General features: G+C 35.4%; 1 protein-coding gene across 1 annotated transcript in view; it reads left to right on the top strand.

Moving 5' to 3' along the window:
- Nucleotides 1-21,891, top strand: part of RNF17 (ring finger protein 17) — a 170,128-nt gene that overhangs the window by 129,327 nt on the left and 18,910 nt on the right. Inside the window, exons 27-31 of the mRNA XM_059144058.1 lie at nt 4,116-4,235; nt 5,315-5,395; nt 8,393-8,518; nt 10,024-10,080; nt 14,376-14,492. Coding sequence (XP_059000041.1) covers nt 4,116-4,235; nt 5,315-5,395; nt 8,393-8,518; nt 10,024-10,080; nt 14,376-14,492 — 501 coding nt within the window. The remainder of the gene's footprint in view (nt 1-4,115; nt 4,236-5,314; nt 5,396-8,392; nt 8,519-10,023; nt 10,081-14,375; nt 14,493-21,891) is intronic.

The following is a 21,891-nucleotide window of genomic DNA, read 5'->3' as shown; positions in this document are numbered from 1 at the left end:
TCTCTGCCTGCCTCTCTGCCTACTTGTGACCTCTGTTTGTCAAATAAATAAAATCTTAAAAACAAAATCCTAGAGGAGAATATAAGCAGTAACCACTTCAACATTAGCCACAGCAATTTCTTTCAAGATACATCTCCAAAGACAAGGGAAACAGAAGTGAAAACTTTTGGGACTTCATCAAGATAAGCTTCTGCACAGCAAAGGAAGCAGTCAACAAAACAAAGCGGCAACACAAGGAATGGGAGAAGATATTTGCAAATGACACTACAAAGGGCTGATATCCAAGATACATAAAGAACTCAAACTCAACACCCAAAAAACAGAAGTCAAAAAATGGGCAGAAGATATGAACAGATAACTTCTCCAGTGAAGACATACAAATGGCTAGCAGACACGTGAAAATTGTTCCATTATTAGCCATCAGGGAAATTCAAATCAAAACCACATTGAGAAGGGCGCCTGGGTGGCTCAGTGGGTTAAAGACTCTGCCTTCAACTCAGGTCATGATCCCAGGGTCCTGGGATCGAGCCCCACATCGGGCTCTCTGCTGAGCAGGGAACCTGCTTCCCCCCTCTCTCTGCCTGTCTCTCTGCCTACTTGTGATCTCTGTCAAATAAATAAAATCTTTAAAAAAAAACACACACATTGAGATATCACCTTACACCAGTTAGAATGGCAAAAATTAACAAGGCAAGAAACAAAAATGTTGGAGAGGATGTGGAGAAAGGGGAACCCTCTTACACAGTTGGTGGGAAAGCAAGTTGGTGTAGCCACTTTAGAAAACAGTGTGGAGATTCCTCAAAAAATTAAAAATAGAGGTACCCTATAACCCTGAAATTGCACTACTGGGTATTTACCCCAAAGATACAGATGTAGTAAAGAGAAGGGCCATAGGTACCTCAATAATATTCATAGCAGCAGTGTCCACAATTGCTAAACTATGGAAAGAGCCAAGATGCCCTTCAATAGACAAATGGATAAAGAAGATGTGGTCTATATATACAATGGAATATTACTCAGCCATCAGAAAGGATGACTACCCAGCTTTTGCATCAACATGGATGGGACTGGAGGAGATTATGCTGAGTGAAATAACTCAAGCAGAGAACGTCAATTATCATATGGTTTCACTTGTAGAACATAAGGAATAACATGGAAGACATTAGGAGAAGGAAAAGAAAAGTGAATTGGGAGATATCTGAGGGGGAGATGAACCATGAGAGACTGTGGACCCCGAGAAACAAACTGAGGGAAGGAAGGTGGGGAATGGATAATCCTGGTGGGAGATATTAAAGAAGGCAAGTATTGCGTGGAGCACTGAGTTTTATATGTAAACAATGAATCTTGGAACAGTACATCCAAAACTAATGATGTATGGTGACTTACATAATACAGTAAAAAAGGAAAATCAATTTTCCAAATTTCTACCTTAGAAAAATTAAATCCATAGTAAACTGGAAAAAAAATAACTTGAGTGGGAATCAATAAAATTGAAAACAGGAAATCAAAAAAGAAAAGCTATGAGATTGAAAGTCATTTCATTGAAAAGATGAATAAGCTTCCAGGTAGGCTAAGAAAACGGGGACACAAATTATTAATATCAGAAATGAAAGGAGATATCAACAAATTGTAAGCACATCAAAAGATAAGGAATACTATGAATAGCTTTGTGCCTACAGATTTAATAACCTAGATGAACTGGACAAATTCCTTAAATGATACAATCTGCCAAAACTCACACAAAAAGAAATAGAAAATCTGAATAGGCCTATATCTGATGAAGAAACTGAGTCAGTAATTAATAACCTTCTAAAACAAGAACACATGGCCCATATGGTTTCATTGGTGAATTCAACCAAATATTTAGGGAAGATACTTTACATCTTCTTTACAGTCTCTTTCAGGGGATAGAAGACTAGGAAAGACTTCCTTATTCATTCTATGAGGCCAGCATTACTGTAATACCAAAACCAGGCAATGACATTATAAGAAAAGAAGGTTACACACCAGTATCTTAGGAATATACATGCAAAAATCCTCAACAAAATATTAGTAAATCAAACCCACGATGCATAAAAATAATTATATATATGTCATGACCAGATGGAAGTTATCCCAGGTATTCAAGGCTGATTCAACATTTGAAAATCAGTTAATGTAATCTACACATTAACAGGCTAAAATCGAAAAATCATATGATCATATCAGTAGATGTAGCTGCTTTTGAGAGGATCCAATACCCACTGATGCTAAAAAAAAAAAAAAAAAACACAACTGTAATAGGAGCAGAGGGGAACTTTCTTCTTGATAAAAACTGACAATGAAAACCTATAGCTAACATCATACTTAATGGTGAGAACCTCAAGACTTTCCCCCTGAGGTCAGGAGCAAGACAAGAATGTTCCCTCTTACAACTCCTTTTCAACATTATATGAGGAATACTAGGTAATGCAATAAGATAAAAGAAAATAAAAGATAAACAGATTGGGTAGGGAGAAATAAAACTTGGTTCACAGATGACATGTTTATCTAAAAAAGGCAAAAGAATCAACAAAATTCCTGAACTATAAGCAATTATAGCAAGGTTGCTATAATATATATAAGGATATAAGGTTAACATACAAAAGTATCAATTTCCTGTAGATCAGCAGTGAACACATAGAAACTGAAATTAATACAACACTATTTACATTAGCAATCCTAAAAACAAAATACTTATGTATAACTGTAACAGAAAATCTGTATGAGGAAAACTACAAAACTCTGATGAATAAAATCAAAATGAGTAGAGGGATATTCCATGTTCATGAATTGGAAGACTCACTATTGTCAAAATTTCAGTTCTTCCCAACATGATTTGTAGATTCAATACAATCCCAATCAAAATCATAGCAGGTTATTTTGTGGATATCAAACAAATTGATTTTAAAGCTTATATAAAGGGGCAAAAGACCCAGAAGAGTCAACAAAATATTAAAGGAAAATAACAAAGTCAGAGGACTAATGCCACCTGACTGCAAGACTTAATATAAAATTATAGTAATGGAGACAATCTGGTATTAGAAAAACAACAAATAGATCAATGGAATGGAATAGAGAGCCTGGAAATAGACCCATGTAAATGTAGTCAACTCATCTTTGATAAAGAAGTAAAGGCAATACAACTAGGCAAAGATGGTCTTATCAACAAATGCTGGTGGAACAAGTGGACATCCACATGGATCTAGACTTTTACACTCTTACACCCTTCACAAAAATGAACTCAAAATGGATCACACACCTAAATGTAAAACACGAAACTATAAAACTCCTAGAAGATAGCAGAGGAACTCTCAGTGACCTTGGGTATGGTAATGACTTTTTAGATATAGCACCAAAGACATGTCCCACAAAAGAAATAAAAGATAAGCTGGACTTCATTTAAATTAAAAACGTCCCCTCTGTTATAGCCAGCCTCAAAAGAATGAGAAGACAAGCCACACACTGGAGGAAAATATTTGCAAAAGATACATCTGGTAAAGGACTATTCTCCAAAGTGTACAAAAGACTCTTAAAATTCAACAAGAAAATAAACCAATTTATTCCTTTATTTTTTTTAAAGATTTTATTCATTTATTTGACATACAGAGATCACAAGTAGGCAGCAAGGCAGGCTGAAAGAGAGAAAGGAAGAAGCAGGCTGTCTGCCAAGCAGAGAGCCCGATGCGGGACTCGATCCCAGGACCCTGGGATCATGACCCGAGCGGAAGGCAGAGGCTTAACCCACTGAGCCACCCAGGCGCTCCCAATTTATTCCTTTATTAAATGTAAATCAGTGCTTCTAAAATACTTGGAGAAACAAAATTAAATTGTCTTCAAAAAGAAATTCTTAAGGAATGTATAAATCTAATAAGACTCTCTTTAAAAAAAAACTTCAGTTTATGCATAAAGAAACTTCTGACGATGAAATTTAATACATACATTATGGGATGAGGGAGTTCTGTGGGGTTTTTTTGCTGGAGATTATTCAAATCCAGATTTAGATATTTTTCTAGAATGTCTGGTATTTCAGACCTTTCTGGCCCCTAGTTTTTAATAGTAAATTTAAATTATAAATTTTATTTATCCTGTTTCAGGTACAATATTTGGATCATGGATTTACTGAGAAAATTCCACAATGTCATCTTTACCCTATTTTACTATACCCTGATACACCCCAGTTTTGTATTCCATGTCAGCTCTATAATACCAAACCTGTGAGTAAATTGTAATTTGTGGGATGATTAATCTTAAATACTGTCTTTTTTATTAACAATAATTTTCTGGAAATTAGAATGTAAGATGATATCCCTTTCAGTTGCAGCAAAAAAATAAAATACTTAGAAATAAGTTTAATAAGACAACTAAAGCCTTTATGAAGAGCACTACAAAATCGTACTGAAGGATATAAAAAATCATATAGTAAGTGAGGAAACCTAATCTCTTCATAGATGGGAAAGTGTAAGATTGTTAAAATATAGCTATTTCTTCATCAAATAAAATCGTAACAGATGGGAAGCTGAAAATCAGATAAAAGGAATGGCATTTTAATTATCTCTTGCTTCATAACAAATTGAGCTAAAATTTAGTGGACTAAGTTAACAATAAACTTACCTTCCCTCATAAAATTTCTGTGGCTCAGGATCCCTAGTGCTGCTGCAATGAATATCCACTAGAGGTTCAGGCATCTAAGGGTTCACTGGAATAGAGGAGCCACCTCCAGATAGCTTTCATGGCATTGGCAGGTTGAGACTCCTCAGTGGCTTCTGGCAGGAGGCCCCAATTCTTTGCTATGTAAACCTCTTAACATAAAAACACAACAGTCCCTGCCCCTTAATAAATACATATCATAGGCATTAGGAAAGCACCATGTTGACATATTGGTGCTTAAAAAAAAAAAGTTTTGTGATGCTTTGGTTTTTTTTGTTTTTGTTTTTGTTTTTGTTTAATTTTTTATTTTTTATAAACATATATTTTTATCCCCAGGGGTACAGGTCTGTGAATCACCAGGTTTACACACTTCACAGCACTCACCAAAGCACATACCAGTAGGTTTACATTTTTAAAGCATTAAATGCTTCAGGAGAAAACTATTGTGGAACCCCAGGCAAATTATTAGTTTCTTCAGATCATTTTTATCATATACCCATGATATTCTCTTAAAACTACTTGTTTATTTTATACTATTAATTACTGTTAACCTGGGTATGGCTACTTTTGTATTTCTTTATCTGCCTTCTGCTCTGTCCTATTTTTTGAAAGTGTGAAAGAATCTGAGTTTATTAATCCCAAATAGGTTGGGAATGTGTGGCAACCAGATGCAATAGAACTCCTTCAGGAACTGCTTTCAAAGAGAGAGGTGGAAATTCACATTATGGTAATGTATATTTACAGCATATATTGTGGATTTAAATTATTTGCTATAAAGTATTATCAGTAACATAATTTGAGGGATATTTTTATGACAAGCCATGTTCCTGTGTGAATATAATTTATTCATTAATATGAAAAGTTACTAGTTGGGTTTCTAGGCTTGTTTTAAATAAACCTAATTTTGAGCAAGTTCCTGAGAACTTCCATAAATACTAAAGTCTGAAAGATTCTTTATCAGCAACAGGGAGCAGCATCAAAGAACTGGAATTGCTTATAAGCACATGTAGTTTTCAGGATATTACCGTGTATGTAGCACTGTGTTAGGTGCAGGTAATTCCTGCTCTCAAAGAACTTATCTAGTTAGTGAAACAACCAGATATGGGACAAAAATCTTAAAATTACACACTACAAAGTAACATGCCAAGAGCCAAGTGATAAAAAGAGTTAAGTGTGTGGAAACAGCCAAGATTCCCTTCAACAGACAAATGGACAAAGATGTGGTCCATATATACAATGGAATATTATGCCTCCATGAGAAAGGATGAATACCCAACTTTTGTATCAGCATGGACGGGACTGGAGGACATTATGCTGATTGAAATAAGTCAAGCAGAGAGTCAGTTATATGGTTTCACTTACTTGTGGAGCATAAGGAATAACACGGAGGACATTAGGAGAAGGAAAGGAAAAGTGAATTGGGGGAAATTGGAGGGGGAGACAAACCATGAGAGACTGTGGACTCTGAGAAACAAAACTGAGGGTTTTGGAGGGGAGGGGGTTAGTGGGATAGGTGAGCTTGGTGGTGGGTATTAAGGAGGGCACGTATTGCATGGAGCACTGGGTGTGATGCATAAACAATGAATCTTGGAACACTGAAAAAGTAAAATTAAGTTAAAAAAAAAAAAGATTAAGTGTGATAGGAATTCAGAGATGGTAAGAAAAGATGGAAAATTCTCCTGACCAGGGAAACGGAATGCACAAGTAAACACAGAGAGACAGAACTGGGCATGGCACATTGAGGAAGTAGTTGCTAGAATAATAGAATATAACAATAGGAGAATTATAACGGCTAGATTAATAGGGGTTTTATGAAGGAAAAGTTTTTATGAAGGTGAATAGGATTTAAGAGAGGTAAAAGTCAACCATTGGCACACTACATCAAGAACTAGTGATGTATTGTATGGTGACTAACATAACACAATAAAAAATAAATAAACACCAAAAAAGTCAATCATTGGAGCCCTATTGGCATTTTCTGAGTAGTGAGGTGATAAGTTTAATCTGCAGCTGTGTTTGAGGATTCCAGTAGTAAGGTACAAAACTGTAAGGAAAGTATTTCTGTATGAAAGGTGTAATTATGATAAGGACTTACCAAGAACCACAGACCCACTTACATAAAACAGTAGAGCAGCTTTATTGTTGCTGATATTAGTACCACGAGCCCCTATCTGGTTACCTATAGCCTCTGTGGAAAGTCATGGCAGTTGAAATTTTTTAGTTTATCAAGGTAGCTTTCTTTGCTGCTTAGCTTAACACAGGAGAGCAATTTGTAGTATCCCCAAGGCTGCTTAAAATGTCAGAAAGCGTGAACACGCATGCCCTGCAGCCCTTACTGCCATACTTGAACTTACCCAGACTTGCTCCTGTGTCTCTTATATACTACTAAGAAATACTGAGTATCAGCTGAGCTCTGTTCTTAGCCTGGAGGTACAACAATGAACTGAAGAGCCAAATTTCTGCCTTTAAGGAGTTTCCGTTTTAGTGGTGGGAAACAAAATTAAAAACATAACATATAAGGTATATTAGATCGTGGTAAGTGCTAGGAAGAAAATAAAAAAGGAAAGGCTGTTGGGGAGGGTGGGCCCGGGAGAGGGTAACATTTTAAATACAGTGGTCAGGGAAGACCTCACCGCAAAAAATGAGAGATAAGTAAAGACTTTAAAATGGTGAGAGGACAAACCATGCAGCTCTCCAGAGAACAGTGCGGAGAGCTCCAGGCACTAGGGCTGGAGCAGAAGGAGCAAGACAGAGAAGAGTTGGAGATGGGGGAGATTTGTGAAAGTTTTAGCTCTCAAGCTGACCCAGGCAGCCACTTGAGGATTTGATCAAAGGAGTGACATGACCTACCCTTGCATTCTAGTATTTCCAGTCTGCTACACTAAGTGTAGTAGTGGAGCTACTGGAGAGTGAAAAAGATAGGGAGCAGGAAGATCTGCTGAAGGCAATTACAGTAACTCAGTAGAGACAGTAGGCCTAAGGTGGTACCAAGTGTATGGTACCTAAGTTATGTACATGTTCAGTACCTAGTAAATGTTAAGTGGACTTAAGAATTTTAAAACTATTCTCATAACTCCTTCTAAACAGTCATGAATTTTTTCTGATTCTTGCCATTTCTGGATTTTTAACAGAACTTCATTTCTTTACCTCTGGACTATCTTTTCTTTCTCCTTCTACTTAGTATAAATTATTAGTATCATCTAAAGGTGATGCAATTTTTTTTCTGTTCCAATATCACTTTATTTATGAATGCAATAGAATATTATTTTTTTATTTTGTCCTCAAACCATTTAAAAATGTAAAGATCCTTTTTAGCTCACACACCATACAAAAACATGTGGCAGGCCAGATTTGGTCCACAGACTATGGCTTGTCAACTTGTATTCAACACTGTGAGTTTTGTAAAGTGAGGCATCTCTTAAATTCATCTATACCTTCCTTCTAGTACCTAATTCATTGCCTTACTGTAATTTTTTTATAAATAACTAGAAAACTCTCTACCTTATGGACATGTAAGCATATTTCAAAGAAACCATGGTAGTAGAATTGCTGTTTTATAACCTGCCAAAATACTAGGAAGAAAATTTTAAGAAATGAGCAGCTAGCCAAACTGGTAATACTGTGGTCATTAGAAATCTAATTTCATATTTGTCTATCCTAAAATTTTAATCTTCAAACAGACTTTATTTTTATAGTAATAATCTTGTTTGTTGAACTTAAATAGGAATTACCTGAAAACCCATGGGAGAAATTATCTATTCATCTCTATTTTGATGGAATGTCACTTTCTTATTTTATGGCATACCATAAGTATTGTACTTTTGAGCATTCTGAAGAGATATTGAAAGAAGTAAGTGAGCTATTTTTCTATAAAAATCTAAATTATAGAAAAACAAGTTCTGGATAAAATGTCATATAGTGCCTTATACTTCAAGTCTTTAGTACAGTTCTATGTGTCTGATACGTTAAGAAAGTATAGAGAATTATCAATTATTTGTTGAGAAAGCAATATATCATGCTTTATAAACATCCTAAAAAAGACTTCAGTTGCACTAAGATTCAATTAATGTTTCATATCTTTAAACTTAGTGAAAAGGCCATATGTTATATGGCCTTTTATAACATTAGATATAATGTTGTTTGAATATAGAAATGTAAATTATAAAGTGCTAATAGAATTCACTGCCAGAAAAGGATTCTCTCAGCAGATAATTTTTTTCCTTTTATTTGACATTATAACATTTCCTCCATTTTGCCTTTTTACAGGAAACTCAGAGCTGGATTTTAAGCTTAATTTCAATAAATAGCCCTCTCCAGTTTCCCAGTGCTACTGTTTCTTAATATTTTTAAAATATAACTAGCCTATTATAGATATGTTTTCACATTGCAATATGCCATAAATACTTAATGTAAATGGGGAATTCATCATAAATAATAACATTAACATTTTATATAGCAAGGTATTTTTATTTCTAGACTTACAGTTTACTTGTTAGGTTTTTAAATATTCCTGTTTATAACAGTATGCAACCAAACATTGAATGTTCAGTTCAATATAGAAAACTTTCTTCTTCACATAGAAACTGTGATATTACTTTATACACGTAATTCTTGTCAGTTTTTTTCTTATGAGCAGAAGGGTGTGTGTGGTATGTGTGTTGATGTGCATGCATGTGTATTTGTAAAAAGGTATACCATCTTTTAAACTGGATTTATAAAGATTACTAAGTCCCTCCCTTCTAGTTGTACTCTTTACTGTGAACATTTTTTAAAAATATGTAAGAATTTCTTCTCTCTCATAATAAACTGCAGCTGGTCCTTGAGCAACACAGGTTTAAACTGCTTAGGTACACTTACATGTGGATTTTTTACAGGACTGTAAATTTTTCTCTTCCTTACGATTTTCTTAATAACACTTTTTTTCCTCTAACTTACTTTATTCTAAGAATACATATATAATACACATAACTTATGAAATATGTGTTAATCAACTTTTTGTTATTGGTAAGCCCTTCAGTCAACAGTACGCCACTAGTAATTAAGTTTTCAGGAAGTCAAAAGTTATATGTGGATTTTCACCCCAAACCCTCATGGTGTTCAGAGGTTAACTGTAATTACTATTGACATGCATTTAACATAATTTGAGGATTCTTACTATTGCACTATTAAGTTTACTCCAGAACAGTAGATTTTCCCATAGTTAACACAAAATAACTATGTCAACAAGATAACAACAAAATAACTATGCCAACAAGAACATGCACCCAGTTTTTGTGGGGATGAAATATGAAAGTGCCTTAAAAATACTATATAGTTGAAGATGGTTTATTTATTAACAATACTATATTATTTCAGAAGCTAGCAGATTACAATAAAAAGTATGAGGATGAAAGATGGGAAATAAGATTTGAGGTAAGTTTCAACCCAAATATTTTGGAAACTTTGGACACTTCATCAGTACAAAGGATCTAATATAAGATCAGGAAGTAAGCATTTTCTTTTATTATGGCTTTATTGAGATATAATTTACATACTATAAAATTTACCTTTTTAAACTGTACAATACAGTGGTTTTTTTGTATCGTCAGAGTTGTGCAGTCATCACAGCTATTTAATTCCACAACATTTCATCATCCCAAAAAGAAGTTCCGTACCAATAGGAGTCAACTTCCCAATTTTCCCTTTCCCAGTGTCCTGGAAACCACTAATCTTCTGTCTCTCTGGATTTGCCAGTTTTGGAAATTTTATAAAATAAAGAGAATCATATAATACATAGCCCTTCGTAACTGGCTTCTTTAGCTGGAATAACATTTTCAAGTTTCATTCACGTTGTAGTGTAGTACATATCCTTCTTATTGCTGAATAATACTCCACTGTATGGATATACCACATTTTATTTATGCATTACTCTGTTGATGGACAATCTGTTGGGTTTCTATCTTTTTGCAGTTGTGAATAAAGCTGTGAACATTTGCATACAAGTTTTTATGTAGACATCTATTTTTCCTTCTCTTTTGGTATGGACCTAATTCCTACTAGTGGAATTGCTGAGTCACATGGTGACTCTATTTACCATTTTAAGGAACTACAAGACTGTTTTCCAAAAGTGATGCACTTTTATACTAGGAATGTACAAGGTTCCATTTTTTTCCGATATCCTTATCAACACTTGTTATCTGACTTGTTTCTCACCCATAGTTATAAAGTAGTATCTCATTGTGGTTTTGATGTGCTTTTCTCTCATGACTGATGATGGCGAGCATCTTATCATACGCTCTTTGGCCATTTATATATTTTCTTTGGAGAAATCTCTATTCAAGTACTTTGCCCAGGATTTGACACCAAAAGCAAAACCAACAGAAACAAAATTTTTTTTTTTTTTTTAACCAAGAAGCTTTTGCACAACAAAATAAAAAGGTGGCCTACAGATAGGGAGGAAATATTTGCAAATCATATATCTGATAAGGCATTACTATCCAAAATATATAAAGAATATATATATATAACTTATACAACTCAATAGTAAAAAATAAACAATCTGATTAAAAAGTGGGCAGAAGAACTAAATAGACATTTTTTCAAAGAAGACATACAGATAGCCAACAGGTACATGAAAAGGTGCTCAGCATCATCAGTCATCAGGGAAATGAAATTTAAAAACACATTGTGGTATCACTTTACATATATTAGAATGACCATCATCAAAAAGACAAGAGATAAGAAGTGCTGGCAAGAACATGGAGAAAAGGGAACCTTTGTGTACCAGTAGAGGGAATATAAACTGGTACAACCATTATGGAAAACAATATGGAGGTTCCTCAAAGAATTAAAATTAGAATTACCCTTCTCAATTTCACTTCTAGGTATATATCCAAAGGAAACAAAATCACTATCTTTTTTTTTTTTTTTTAATTTTTTTTTTATTTTATTTTTTTTTTATAAACATATGTTTTTATCCCCAGGGGTACAGGTCTGTGAATCACCAGGTTTACACACTTCACAGCACTCACCAAATCACATACCCTCCCCAATGTCCATAATCCCACCCCCTTCTCCCAAACCCCCTCCCCCCGGCAACCCTCAGTTTGTTTCGTGAGATTAAGAGTCACTTATGGTTTGTCTCCCTCCCAATCCCATCTTGTTTCATTTATTCTTCTTCTACCCACTTAAGCCTCCATGTTGTATCACCACTTCCTCATATCAGGGAGATCATATGATAGTTGTCTTTCTCTGCTTGACTTATTTCGCTAAGCATGATACGCTCTAGTTCCATCCATGTTGTTGCAAATGGCAAGATTTCATTTCTTTTGATGGCTGCATAGTATTCCATTGTGTATATATACCACATCTTCTTGATCCATTCATCTGTTGATGGACATCTAGGTTCTTTCCATAGTTTGGCTATTGTGGACATTGCTGCTATAAACATTCGGGTGCATGTGCCCCTTTGGATCACTACATTTGTATCTCACTATCTTAAAGAAGTAACTGCACCCGTATGTCCATTGCAGCATTATTTACAATAGCAAGACATGGAAACAGCCTGTGTCCTTCAGTGGGTGAATGGATAAAGATTTGGGGTGTGGGTGTATGTTATACACATTCTTTACACAATGAAATAGTGTTCTTTTCAGCCATAAAAAGGAAGTCCTGCCTTTTGTGACAACATGGATGGACCTTGAAAGTATTACACAAAGTGAAGTCAGTCAGATACTATATGATCTCACTAATATGTGGAATCTTAAAAACTGAACTCAGATACAGAGAAAATATTGGTGGTTGCCAGGGATGAGGGTATGGGGGAAATGGGTGAAGGCAATCAAAAGATATAAACTTCCAAAGTCCTGGGGATGTAATATACAACATGATGACTATAGTTAACACTGTATTGTATATTTGAAAGTTGCTAAGAGAGTAAATCTTTAATGTTTTCACCAGAAAATGATTGATGTTAGCTAAACTTGTGGTGTTCATTTTACAGTTGTATACATATACTAAAATCATTATGTTGTATACCTTGCACTAATACAATGTTATGTGTGAATTATATCTCAATAAAACCAGAAAAAATGGAAAATAAAAGTAGAAAATAATGAAAAGAATTCCTCTGCCCATTTTTAGTTGGGTTGATTTTGTGAAACTGTAAGAGTTCTTTACATATTCTATACTAAGTCCCTTATCAGATACATGATTTGCAGATATTTCCTTCCATTCTATGAGTTGTCTTTACACTTTGTTATTAGTATCCTTTAAAACACCAAAGTTCTAGGGTTTTTTTTTTTTAAGATTTTATTTATTTACGAGAGAAAGAGAAAGAGTGAGCACAAATGGGGCAGAGAGGCAAAGAGAGAGGGAGAAGTGGACTCCTGGCTGAATAGGACCCTGAGGTCATGACCTGAGCTAAAGGCAGACACTTAAAACCAACTGAGCCACCCAGATGCCCCTAAAACACCAGTTTTTAATCTTGGTGAAGTCTAGTATATATGCTTTCTTTTTTCCACTTGTGCTTTTTGATGCAGGAAGTAAGAGTTTTAATGAAAGTTCCAATTATTTATAAGTAGAGTTTTATTCCTGTGATTATAAAAATAACAAATATTTTTATATTTATATATAATATATATTATATTTTTATATAAAAATAAATATTTTATATTATATAAAAATATTTCTGTGTATAAAGTGCTTTGTAACAAATCAGTAATATAGCAGTCAGTAATCAGTGTTCACTGAATGCTACTAAGTGGTTCAGATAGGTTTTGTTCTGTTTTGTCACCAGTTTGGAAATATAAATAGTAATAAACTAATTTAGTTTGAATGTGATCATTTTACTTTTTATGCTAATTACCATATTTAAAACTCTTTAAACTTTCTTAAACACCACCTACATTTTTATATTTTTGTTTTTAACAACTGCTGACTGCCAGGTTCCTCTTGGGAATCATCTAACTTTTTATTTTTTTTTTTTCAGAGTTTAAAGAGAGCACACTTTTTTGATGATTTTAACCTAAATCTTCTTTTGGCATTTCATATATTATTTTAGGTTTTTTTAAAAAAAAAACTTTATTTATTTATTTATTTGTTTGTTTATTTATTTATTTATTTTGACAGAGCACAAGCAGGGGTAGTGGCAGTCAGAGGGAAAAGGAGATACAGACTGAGGGAGAGGAGGAAGCAGGCTCTTGTGGGAGCAAGGAATCCAGTGTGGCACTTGGTCCCATGGGATCATAACCCAAGCTGAAGATGTTTGCCTAACCAGCTGAGCCACCGAGATGCCCCATACTACTTTAGTCTTTACTGTAAAATATGTACTTACTCTAAAAATAAATGGAATACTATAGAAATGTGAATAGAAAAGTGTACCCCTTTCTATACCTCAAATAATTGAGTGGCAATTACTGTTAGCTGTTTGTTAACCATTCTTCTGGAGTTTTATGTGTATAGGTAAATATGTATACATAAACATATATTTATATGAGTGTTTTAACACAAATTTTTTTTAATTGAGGAAACAAAAGGGTGTTAAAGGTCTTTACTCACATTTTGGTCCTACTAAAACAATCATTTTTGTGGTATCCATTATCTAAGAGAGTTTGCTTTCTGCTAATTGAAAATACATTGGCAACGTAATGAATTTTATCAAATTTTAATAATGTACTAGATTTCTGTAATAGTCATTCTGAAATTTGAATTTATTTGTGGTGCTTTAGGAATTGCTTCTGTCTGAAACAGAGACTCCTATTTTACCACCATACTTGCCTTCATCTCTGCCTCCCCCAGAAGAACTCTATGCTGTTCAAGTTAAGCACGTTGTCTCACCTAATGAAGTATGTAATCTAAATGATTAGTTGCTGATTGAAAATATAACAGGAAATCTTAGTCTTAAACTCTAGGTTTGACTCTTTATACTTACATCCTCCTTTTTTTCAAATTTCATTTAAATTCCAATTAATTAATATATAGTGTAATATTGGTTTGGGGAGTAGAATTTAGAATTTAGTGATTCATCACTTAGATATAACAACACCCAGTGGTCATCATAACAAGTACCCTCCTTAATACTTACCATCACGCATTTATCCTATCTCCTGCCATCAACTGTCAGTTTGTTCTCTATAGTTAAGGGTCTCTTATAGTTTGCTTGCCTCACTCAATTTTTTCCCTTCCCCTATATTCATATGTTTGGTTTCTTAAATTCCACATATGACTGAAATCGTATATTTGTCTTTCTCTAACTGACATATTTCACTTAGCATAATACATTCTAGCTCCATCCATGTTGTTGCAAATGGCAAGATTTCATTCTTTTTTATGGCTGAGTAATATTCCATTATAAATATATACCATATCTTATTATCCATTCATCAGTCAGTGGAAATTTGGGCACTGTCCATAGTTTGACTGTTGTTTATAATGCTGCTGTAAACATCAGAGTGCATGTACTCAAATCTGTATTTTTTTTAATCCTTTGGGTAAATAACAGTGCAATTGCTGGATCCTAAGGTAGTTCTACTTTTAGCTTTGTGAGGAACATCCATACTGTTTTCCAGAGTGGCTGCAGCAGTTTGCATTACCACCAGCAGAGTAAGAGGTTTCCCCCTTCTCTGCTCACCAAAATCTTTTGTTTCCTATGTTGTTAATTTTACCCATTCTAACAGGCATGAGGTTATATCTCATCACGGTTTTGATTTGTATTTTCCTGATGATGAGTGATATTGAGCCTCTTTTCATGCTCCTGTTAGCCATCTGGATGTCTTCTTTGGAAAAATACTTGTTAATGTCTCTGCCCATTTCTTAACTGGATTATTTATTTTTGGAGTGTTGAGTTTGATAAGTTCTTTATAGATTTTAGATACTAACCCTTTATCAGATGTCGTTTACAAATATCTTCTCCCATTCTGTAGGCTGCCTTTTAGGTTTGTTGATCATTTCCTTCACTGTGAAGCTTTTATCTTGATGAAGTCCCAGTAGTTTGTTTTTGCTTTTGTTCCCTTGCCATAAGAGATGTGTCTAGTTAAGAATTTGCTGTGGCTAAGGTCATAGAGATTAATGCCTTTGTAGTGCTCTAGGATTTTGATGGTTTCCTGTCTAACATTTAGGCCTTTCATCCATTTTGAATTTATTCTTGTGTATGGTGTAAGAAAGTGGGCCTCTTTCATTCTTCAGCATATGGGTGTCCAGTTTTCCCAACACCATTTGTTGAAGAGACTGTCTTTTTACCATTGGATATACTTTCCTGCTTTGTCAAAGATTAGTTGGACATAAATATGTGGGTCCATTTCTGGGTTTTCTGTTCTCTTATATTGACCTACCTGTCTGTTTTTGTGCCAGTACCATACTGTCTTGATGACTACAGCTTTATAATAAAGTTTGAAGTTTGGACTCGTGATACCTCAGGCTTTGGTTTTGTTTTTCAGGATTGCTTTGGCTATTGGGGGTCTCTTGTGGTTCCATACAAATTTTAGGACTGTTTGTTCTAGCTCTGAAAATCTCTGGTGGTATTCTGTGTTGAATGTGTAGAATGCTTTGGATAGCATAGACATTTTAACTATATTTACTCTTTCAATCCATGAGCATGGAATATTTTTCCTATTTCTTTGTGTCAGCTTCAGTTTCTTCCATAAGTGTTCTATAGTTTTCAAAGTACAGATCTTTTACTTCTTTGGTTAGGGTTATTCCTAGGTATCTTATGGGTTGGTGCAATTGTAAATGGGATCGATTCATTGATTTCTTTTTCTGCTGCTTCATTATTGGTGTATGGAAATGAAACAGATTTCTGTACAGTGATTTTATATCCTGTTACTTTGCTGAATTCATATATTAGTTTTAGCAATTTTTTTGGTGGAGTCTTTCAAGGTTTTCTACATAGAGGATCATGTCTGCAAATTGTAAAAGTTTGACTACTTCTTTGCCAATTTGGATGCCTTTTTTTTTACAGTGTTCCAGGATTCATTGTTTATGTACTATACCCAGTGCTCCATGCAATATGTGCCCTCTTTAATTTTTCTTTTTTTAATAAATTTTTATTTATTAGAGAGAGCAGAATTAGAAAGGGAACACAAGAGGAGGGGATGGGCAGAGGGAGAGGGAGAAAGAGGCTCTCCAATGAGCAGGTAACAGGACATGGGGCTCAATCCCAGGACCCTGGGATCATGACCTGAGTCAAAGACAGATGCTTAATGGACATATCTGGGTGGCAAGCCTGGATGCATTTTATTTGTTTTTGTTGTCTTATTCCTGAGGCTGAGACTTCCAGTACTATGTTAAGTAGTAATGGTGAGAGTGGACATCTCTGTCTTTTTCCTGACAGTAGAGGAAAAGCTCTCAGTTTTTTCCCATTGAGGGTGATATTAGCTGTGGTTCCTTTGTATATGGCCTTTATGATGTTGAGGTATGTTCCACCTATCCTTTGTTGAGAGTTTTCATCAAGAAAATATGCTATATTTTGTCAAACGCTTTTGCTGCCTCTATTAAAAGAATCATGTGGTTCTTATCCTTTCTTTTATGTGGTGTATCACATTGATTTACAAATATTGAACCACGCCTGTAGCCCAGGAATAAATACCACTTGATTGTGGTGAATAATTATTTTAATGTAATGTTGGATTCAGTTTGCTGGTATCTTGTTGAGAATTACTGCATCCCTGTTCATCAGGGATATTGGCCTGAATTCTCCTGTTTAATGGTATCTTTGGTTTTAGAATCAAGGTAATGCTGGATTCGTGGAAGAAGTTTGGAAGATTTCCTTCCATTTCTGTGTTTTGGAACACTTTGAGAAGAATAGGTATCAACTCTCCTTTAAATGTCTGATAGAATTCCCCTGTGAAACCATCTGGTCCTGGACTTGGCTTTGTTAGGAGAATTTTTATTACTGATTTAATTTCTTTTCTGGTATGGGTCTATTCAAATTTTTAATTTCTTCCTGTTTTAGTATTGGTCATTTATATGTTTAGACGAATTTATCCATTTCTTTCAGAATTCCCAGTTTTTTGGCATATGATTTTACATAATATTCTTATATTGTTTTTATTATATTAACACATAATGTATTATTAGCCCCAGGGGTAAAGGTCAGTGAATCGCCAGGTTTACGCACTTTACAGCACTCACTATAGCACATACTTTCCCCAGGGTCTATAACCCAACCACCTTCTCCCTATCCCCCTCCCCACAGCAACACTCAGTTTGTTTTGTGCCATTAAGAGTCTCTTATGGCTTGTCTCCCTCCTGATCCCATCTTGTTTCATTTTTTCCTTCCCTATCCCCCAAACCCTCCACGTGGCCTCTCAAATTCCTCATATTAGGGAGATCATATGATAATTGTCTTTCTCTGATTGACTTATTTCAATCAGCATAATACCCTCTAGTTCCATCCACATCATCGCAAAAGGCAAGATTTCATTTCTTTTGATGGCTGCATAGTATTCCATTGTATATATACACCCTATCTTCTTTATCTGTTCATCTGTTGATGAACATCTAGGTTCATTCCATAGTTTGGCTATTGTGGACTTTGCTGCTATAAACATTCGGGTACACGTGCCCCTTTGGATCACTGCTTTTGTATCTTTAGGTAAATACCCAGTGGTGCGATTCCTGGGTCATAGGGTAGCTCTATTTTCAACTTTTTGAGGAACCTCCATGCTGTCTTCCAAAGTGGTTGCACCAGCTTGCATTCCCGCCAACTGCCTTTCTCTGCATCCTTGCCAGCATCTGGTATTTCCTGACTTGTTCATTTTAACCATTCTGACTGGTGTGCGGTGGTATCTCATTGTGGTTTTGATTTGTATTTCCCTGATGCCAAGTGATGTGGAGCACTTTTTCATGTGTCTCTTGGCCATCTGGATGTCTTCTTTGCAGAAATATCTGTTCCTGTCTTCTGCCCATTTCTTGATTGGATTATTTGTTCTTTGGGTGTTGAGTTTGATAAGTTCTTCATAGATTTTTGATACTAGCCCTTTATCTGATATGTTGTTTGCAAATATCTTCTCCCATTCTGTCAGTTGTCTTTTTTTTTTTTTATTTCTTTGTTTATTTTTATTTTCAGCGTAACAGTATTCCTTGTTTTTGCACCACACCCAGTGCTTCATGAAATCCATGACCTCTCTAATACCCACCACCTGGTTCCCCCAACCTCCCACCCCCGTCACTTCAAACCCCTCAGATTCTTTTTCAGATTCCATAGTCTCTCATGGTTCACCTCCCCTTCCAATTTCCCCCAACTCCCTTCTCCTCTCTAACTCCCCTTGTCCTCCATGCTATTTGTTATGCTCCACAAATAAGTGAAAACATATGATAATTGACTCTCTCTGCTTGATTTATTTCACTCAGCATAATCTCTTCCAGTCCCGTCCATTTTGCTACAAAAGTTGGGTATTCATTCTTTCTGATGGAGGCATAATACTCCATAGTGTACATGGACCACATCTTCTTTATCCATTCGTCCGTTAAGGGCATCTTGGTTCTTTCCACAGTTTGGCGACTGTGGCCATTGCTGATATAAACATTGGGGTACAACTGTCAGTTGTCTTTTGGTTTTGTTAACTGTCTCCTTGCTGTGCAAAAGCTTTTGATCTTGATGAAGTCCCAATAGTTCATTTTTGCCCTTGCTTCCCTTGCCTTTGGCGATGTTCCTAGGAAGATGTTGCTGTGGCTGATGTCAAGGAGGTTGCTGCCTGTGTTCTCCTCAAGGATTTTGATGGATTCCTTTCTCACATTGAGGTCCTTCATCCATTTTGAGTCTATTTTTGTGTGTGGTGTAAGGAAATGGTCCAGTTTCGTTTTTCTGCATGTGGTTGTTCAATTTTCCCAACACCATTTATTGAAGAGGCTGTCTTTTTTCCATGGGACATTCTTTCCTACTTTGTCAAAGATTAGTTGACCATAGTGTTGAGGGTCTATTTCTGGACTCTCTATTCTGTTCCATTGATCTATGTGTCTGTTTTTGTGCCAGTACCATGCTGTCTTGAGGATGATAGCTTTGTAATAGAGCTTGAAGTTGGGAATTATATCCTTACATTTTACTGATTTCCTATACAAGTTCTAGTATATTTGGAGTGGAGTCTTTTGGGTTTTCCACAAAAAGTATCATATCATCTGCAAAGAGTAAGAGTTTGACTTCTTCTTTGCCGATTTGGATATCTTTAATTTCTTTTGTTGTCTGATTACTGAGGCTAGGACTTCTAGTACTGTGTTGAATAGCAGTGGGGATAATGGACATCCCTGCTGTGTTCCTGACTTTAGCAGAAAAGCTCTCAGTTTTTCTCTTTGAGAATGGTATTTGCAGTGGGTTTTTCATAAATGGCTTTTATGATATTGAGGTACATACCCTCTATCTCTACACTTTGAAGAGTTTTGATGAAGAAAGAATGGTGTACTTTGTGAAATGGTTTTTCAGCATCTATTGAGAGTATCATATGGTTCTTGTTCTTTCTTTTATTAATGTGTTGTATCACATTGATTGATTTGTGGATGTTGAACCAACCTTGCAGCCCTGGAAAAAATCCCTGTTGGTCGTGGTGAATAGTTCTTTTAATGTACTGTTGAATCCTATTGGCTAGCATTTTGGTGAGACTTTTCGCATCTGTCTTCATCAAGGATATTCTTCTGTAATTCTCTTTTTTGATGGGATCCTTTTCTGGTTTTGGGGTCAAGGTGATACTGGCCTCATAAAATGAGTCTGGCAGTTTTCCTTCCATTTCTATTTTTTTGGAACAGTTTCAGGAGATAGCTGTTAATTCTTTAAATGTTTGGTAGAATTCCCCTGGGAAGCCGCCTGGCCCTGGGCTCTTGTTTATTGGGAGATTTTTGATGACTGCTTCAATCTCCTTACTGGTTATGGGTCTGTTCAAGTTTTCTGTTTCTTCCTGGTTCGGTTTTGGTAGTTTATAGGTCTCTAGGAATGCATCCATTTCTTCCAGATTGTCAAATTTGCTAGCGTATAGTTGCTGATAATATGTTCTTATAACTGTTTGTATTTCTGTGGTGTTGGTTGTGATCTCTCCTCTTTCATTCATGGTTTTATTTATTTGGGTCCTTTCTCTTTTCTTTTTGAGAAGTCTGGCCAGGGGTTTATCAGTCTTATTAATCCATTCAAAGAACAAGCTCCTAGTTTTGTTGATTTTTTTTTGGTTTCTATTTCATTGATTTCTGCTCTGATCTTTATTATTTCTCTTCTCCTGCTGGGTTTAGGCTTTCTTTGCAGTTCTTTCTCCAACTCCTTTAGGTGTAGGGTTAGGTTGTGTATTTGAAAACTTTCTTGTTTCTTGAGAAAGGCTTGTATCCCTATATATTTTCCTCTCAGGACTGCCTTTGCTGTGTCCCACAGATTTTGAACCATTGTGTTTTCATTATCATTTGTGTCCATGAATTTTTTCAGTTTCTCTTTAATTTCTTGGTTGACCCATTCATTTTTTAGAAGGATGCTGTTTAGTCTCCATGTATTTGGGTTCTTTCCAAATTTCCTCTTGTGATTGAGTTCTAGTTTCAGAGCATTGTGGTCTGAAAATATGCAGGGAATGATCCCATTCTATTGGTCCTGGTTGAGACTTGATTTGTGACCCAGGATGTGATCTATTCTGGAGAATGTTCCATGTGCACTGGAGAAGAATGTGTATGCTGTTGCTTTGGGATGGAATGTTCTGAATATGTCTGTGATGTCCATCTGGTCCAGTGTGTCATTTAAGCCTTTATTTCCTTGTTGATCTTTTGCTTGAATGGTCTGTCCATTTCAGTGAGGGGGGGTGTTAATGTCCCCTACTATTATTGTATTATTGTTGACGTGTTTCTTTGATTTTGTTATTAATTGGTCTATATAGTTGGCTGCTCCCATGTTAGGAGCATAGATATTTAAAATTGTTAGCTCTTCTTGTTGGGCAGACCCTTTGAGTATGATACAGTGTCCTTTCTCATCCCTTATTATAGTCTTTGGCCTAAAATCTATTTTATATGTTTCCACCCCAGCTTTCTTTTGATGTCCATTAGCATGGTAAATTGTTTTCCACCCCCTCACTTTAAATCTGGAGGTGTCATTGGGTCTAAAATGAGTGTCTTGTATATAGCATATCGATAGGTTTTGGTTTTTTATCCATTCTGATATCCTTTGTGTTTTGATTGGGGCATTTAGCCCATTTACGTTCAAGATAACTCCTGAAAGATATGAATTTAGTGCCGTTGTATTGCCTGTAAGGTGACTGTTACTGTATATTTTCTGTTCCTTTCTGCTCT

This window comes from Mustela lutreola, chromosome 13, assembly GCF_030435805.1.
Source record: "Mustela lutreola isolate mMusLut2 chromosome 13, mMusLut2.pri, whole genome shotgun sequence".
In the NCBI taxonomy this organism is placed as follows: domain Eukaryota; kingdom Metazoa; phylum Chordata; class Mammalia; order Carnivora; family Mustelidae; genus Mustela; species Mustela lutreola.
This window is presented reverse-complemented; position numbering and strand designations above follow the sequence as displayed.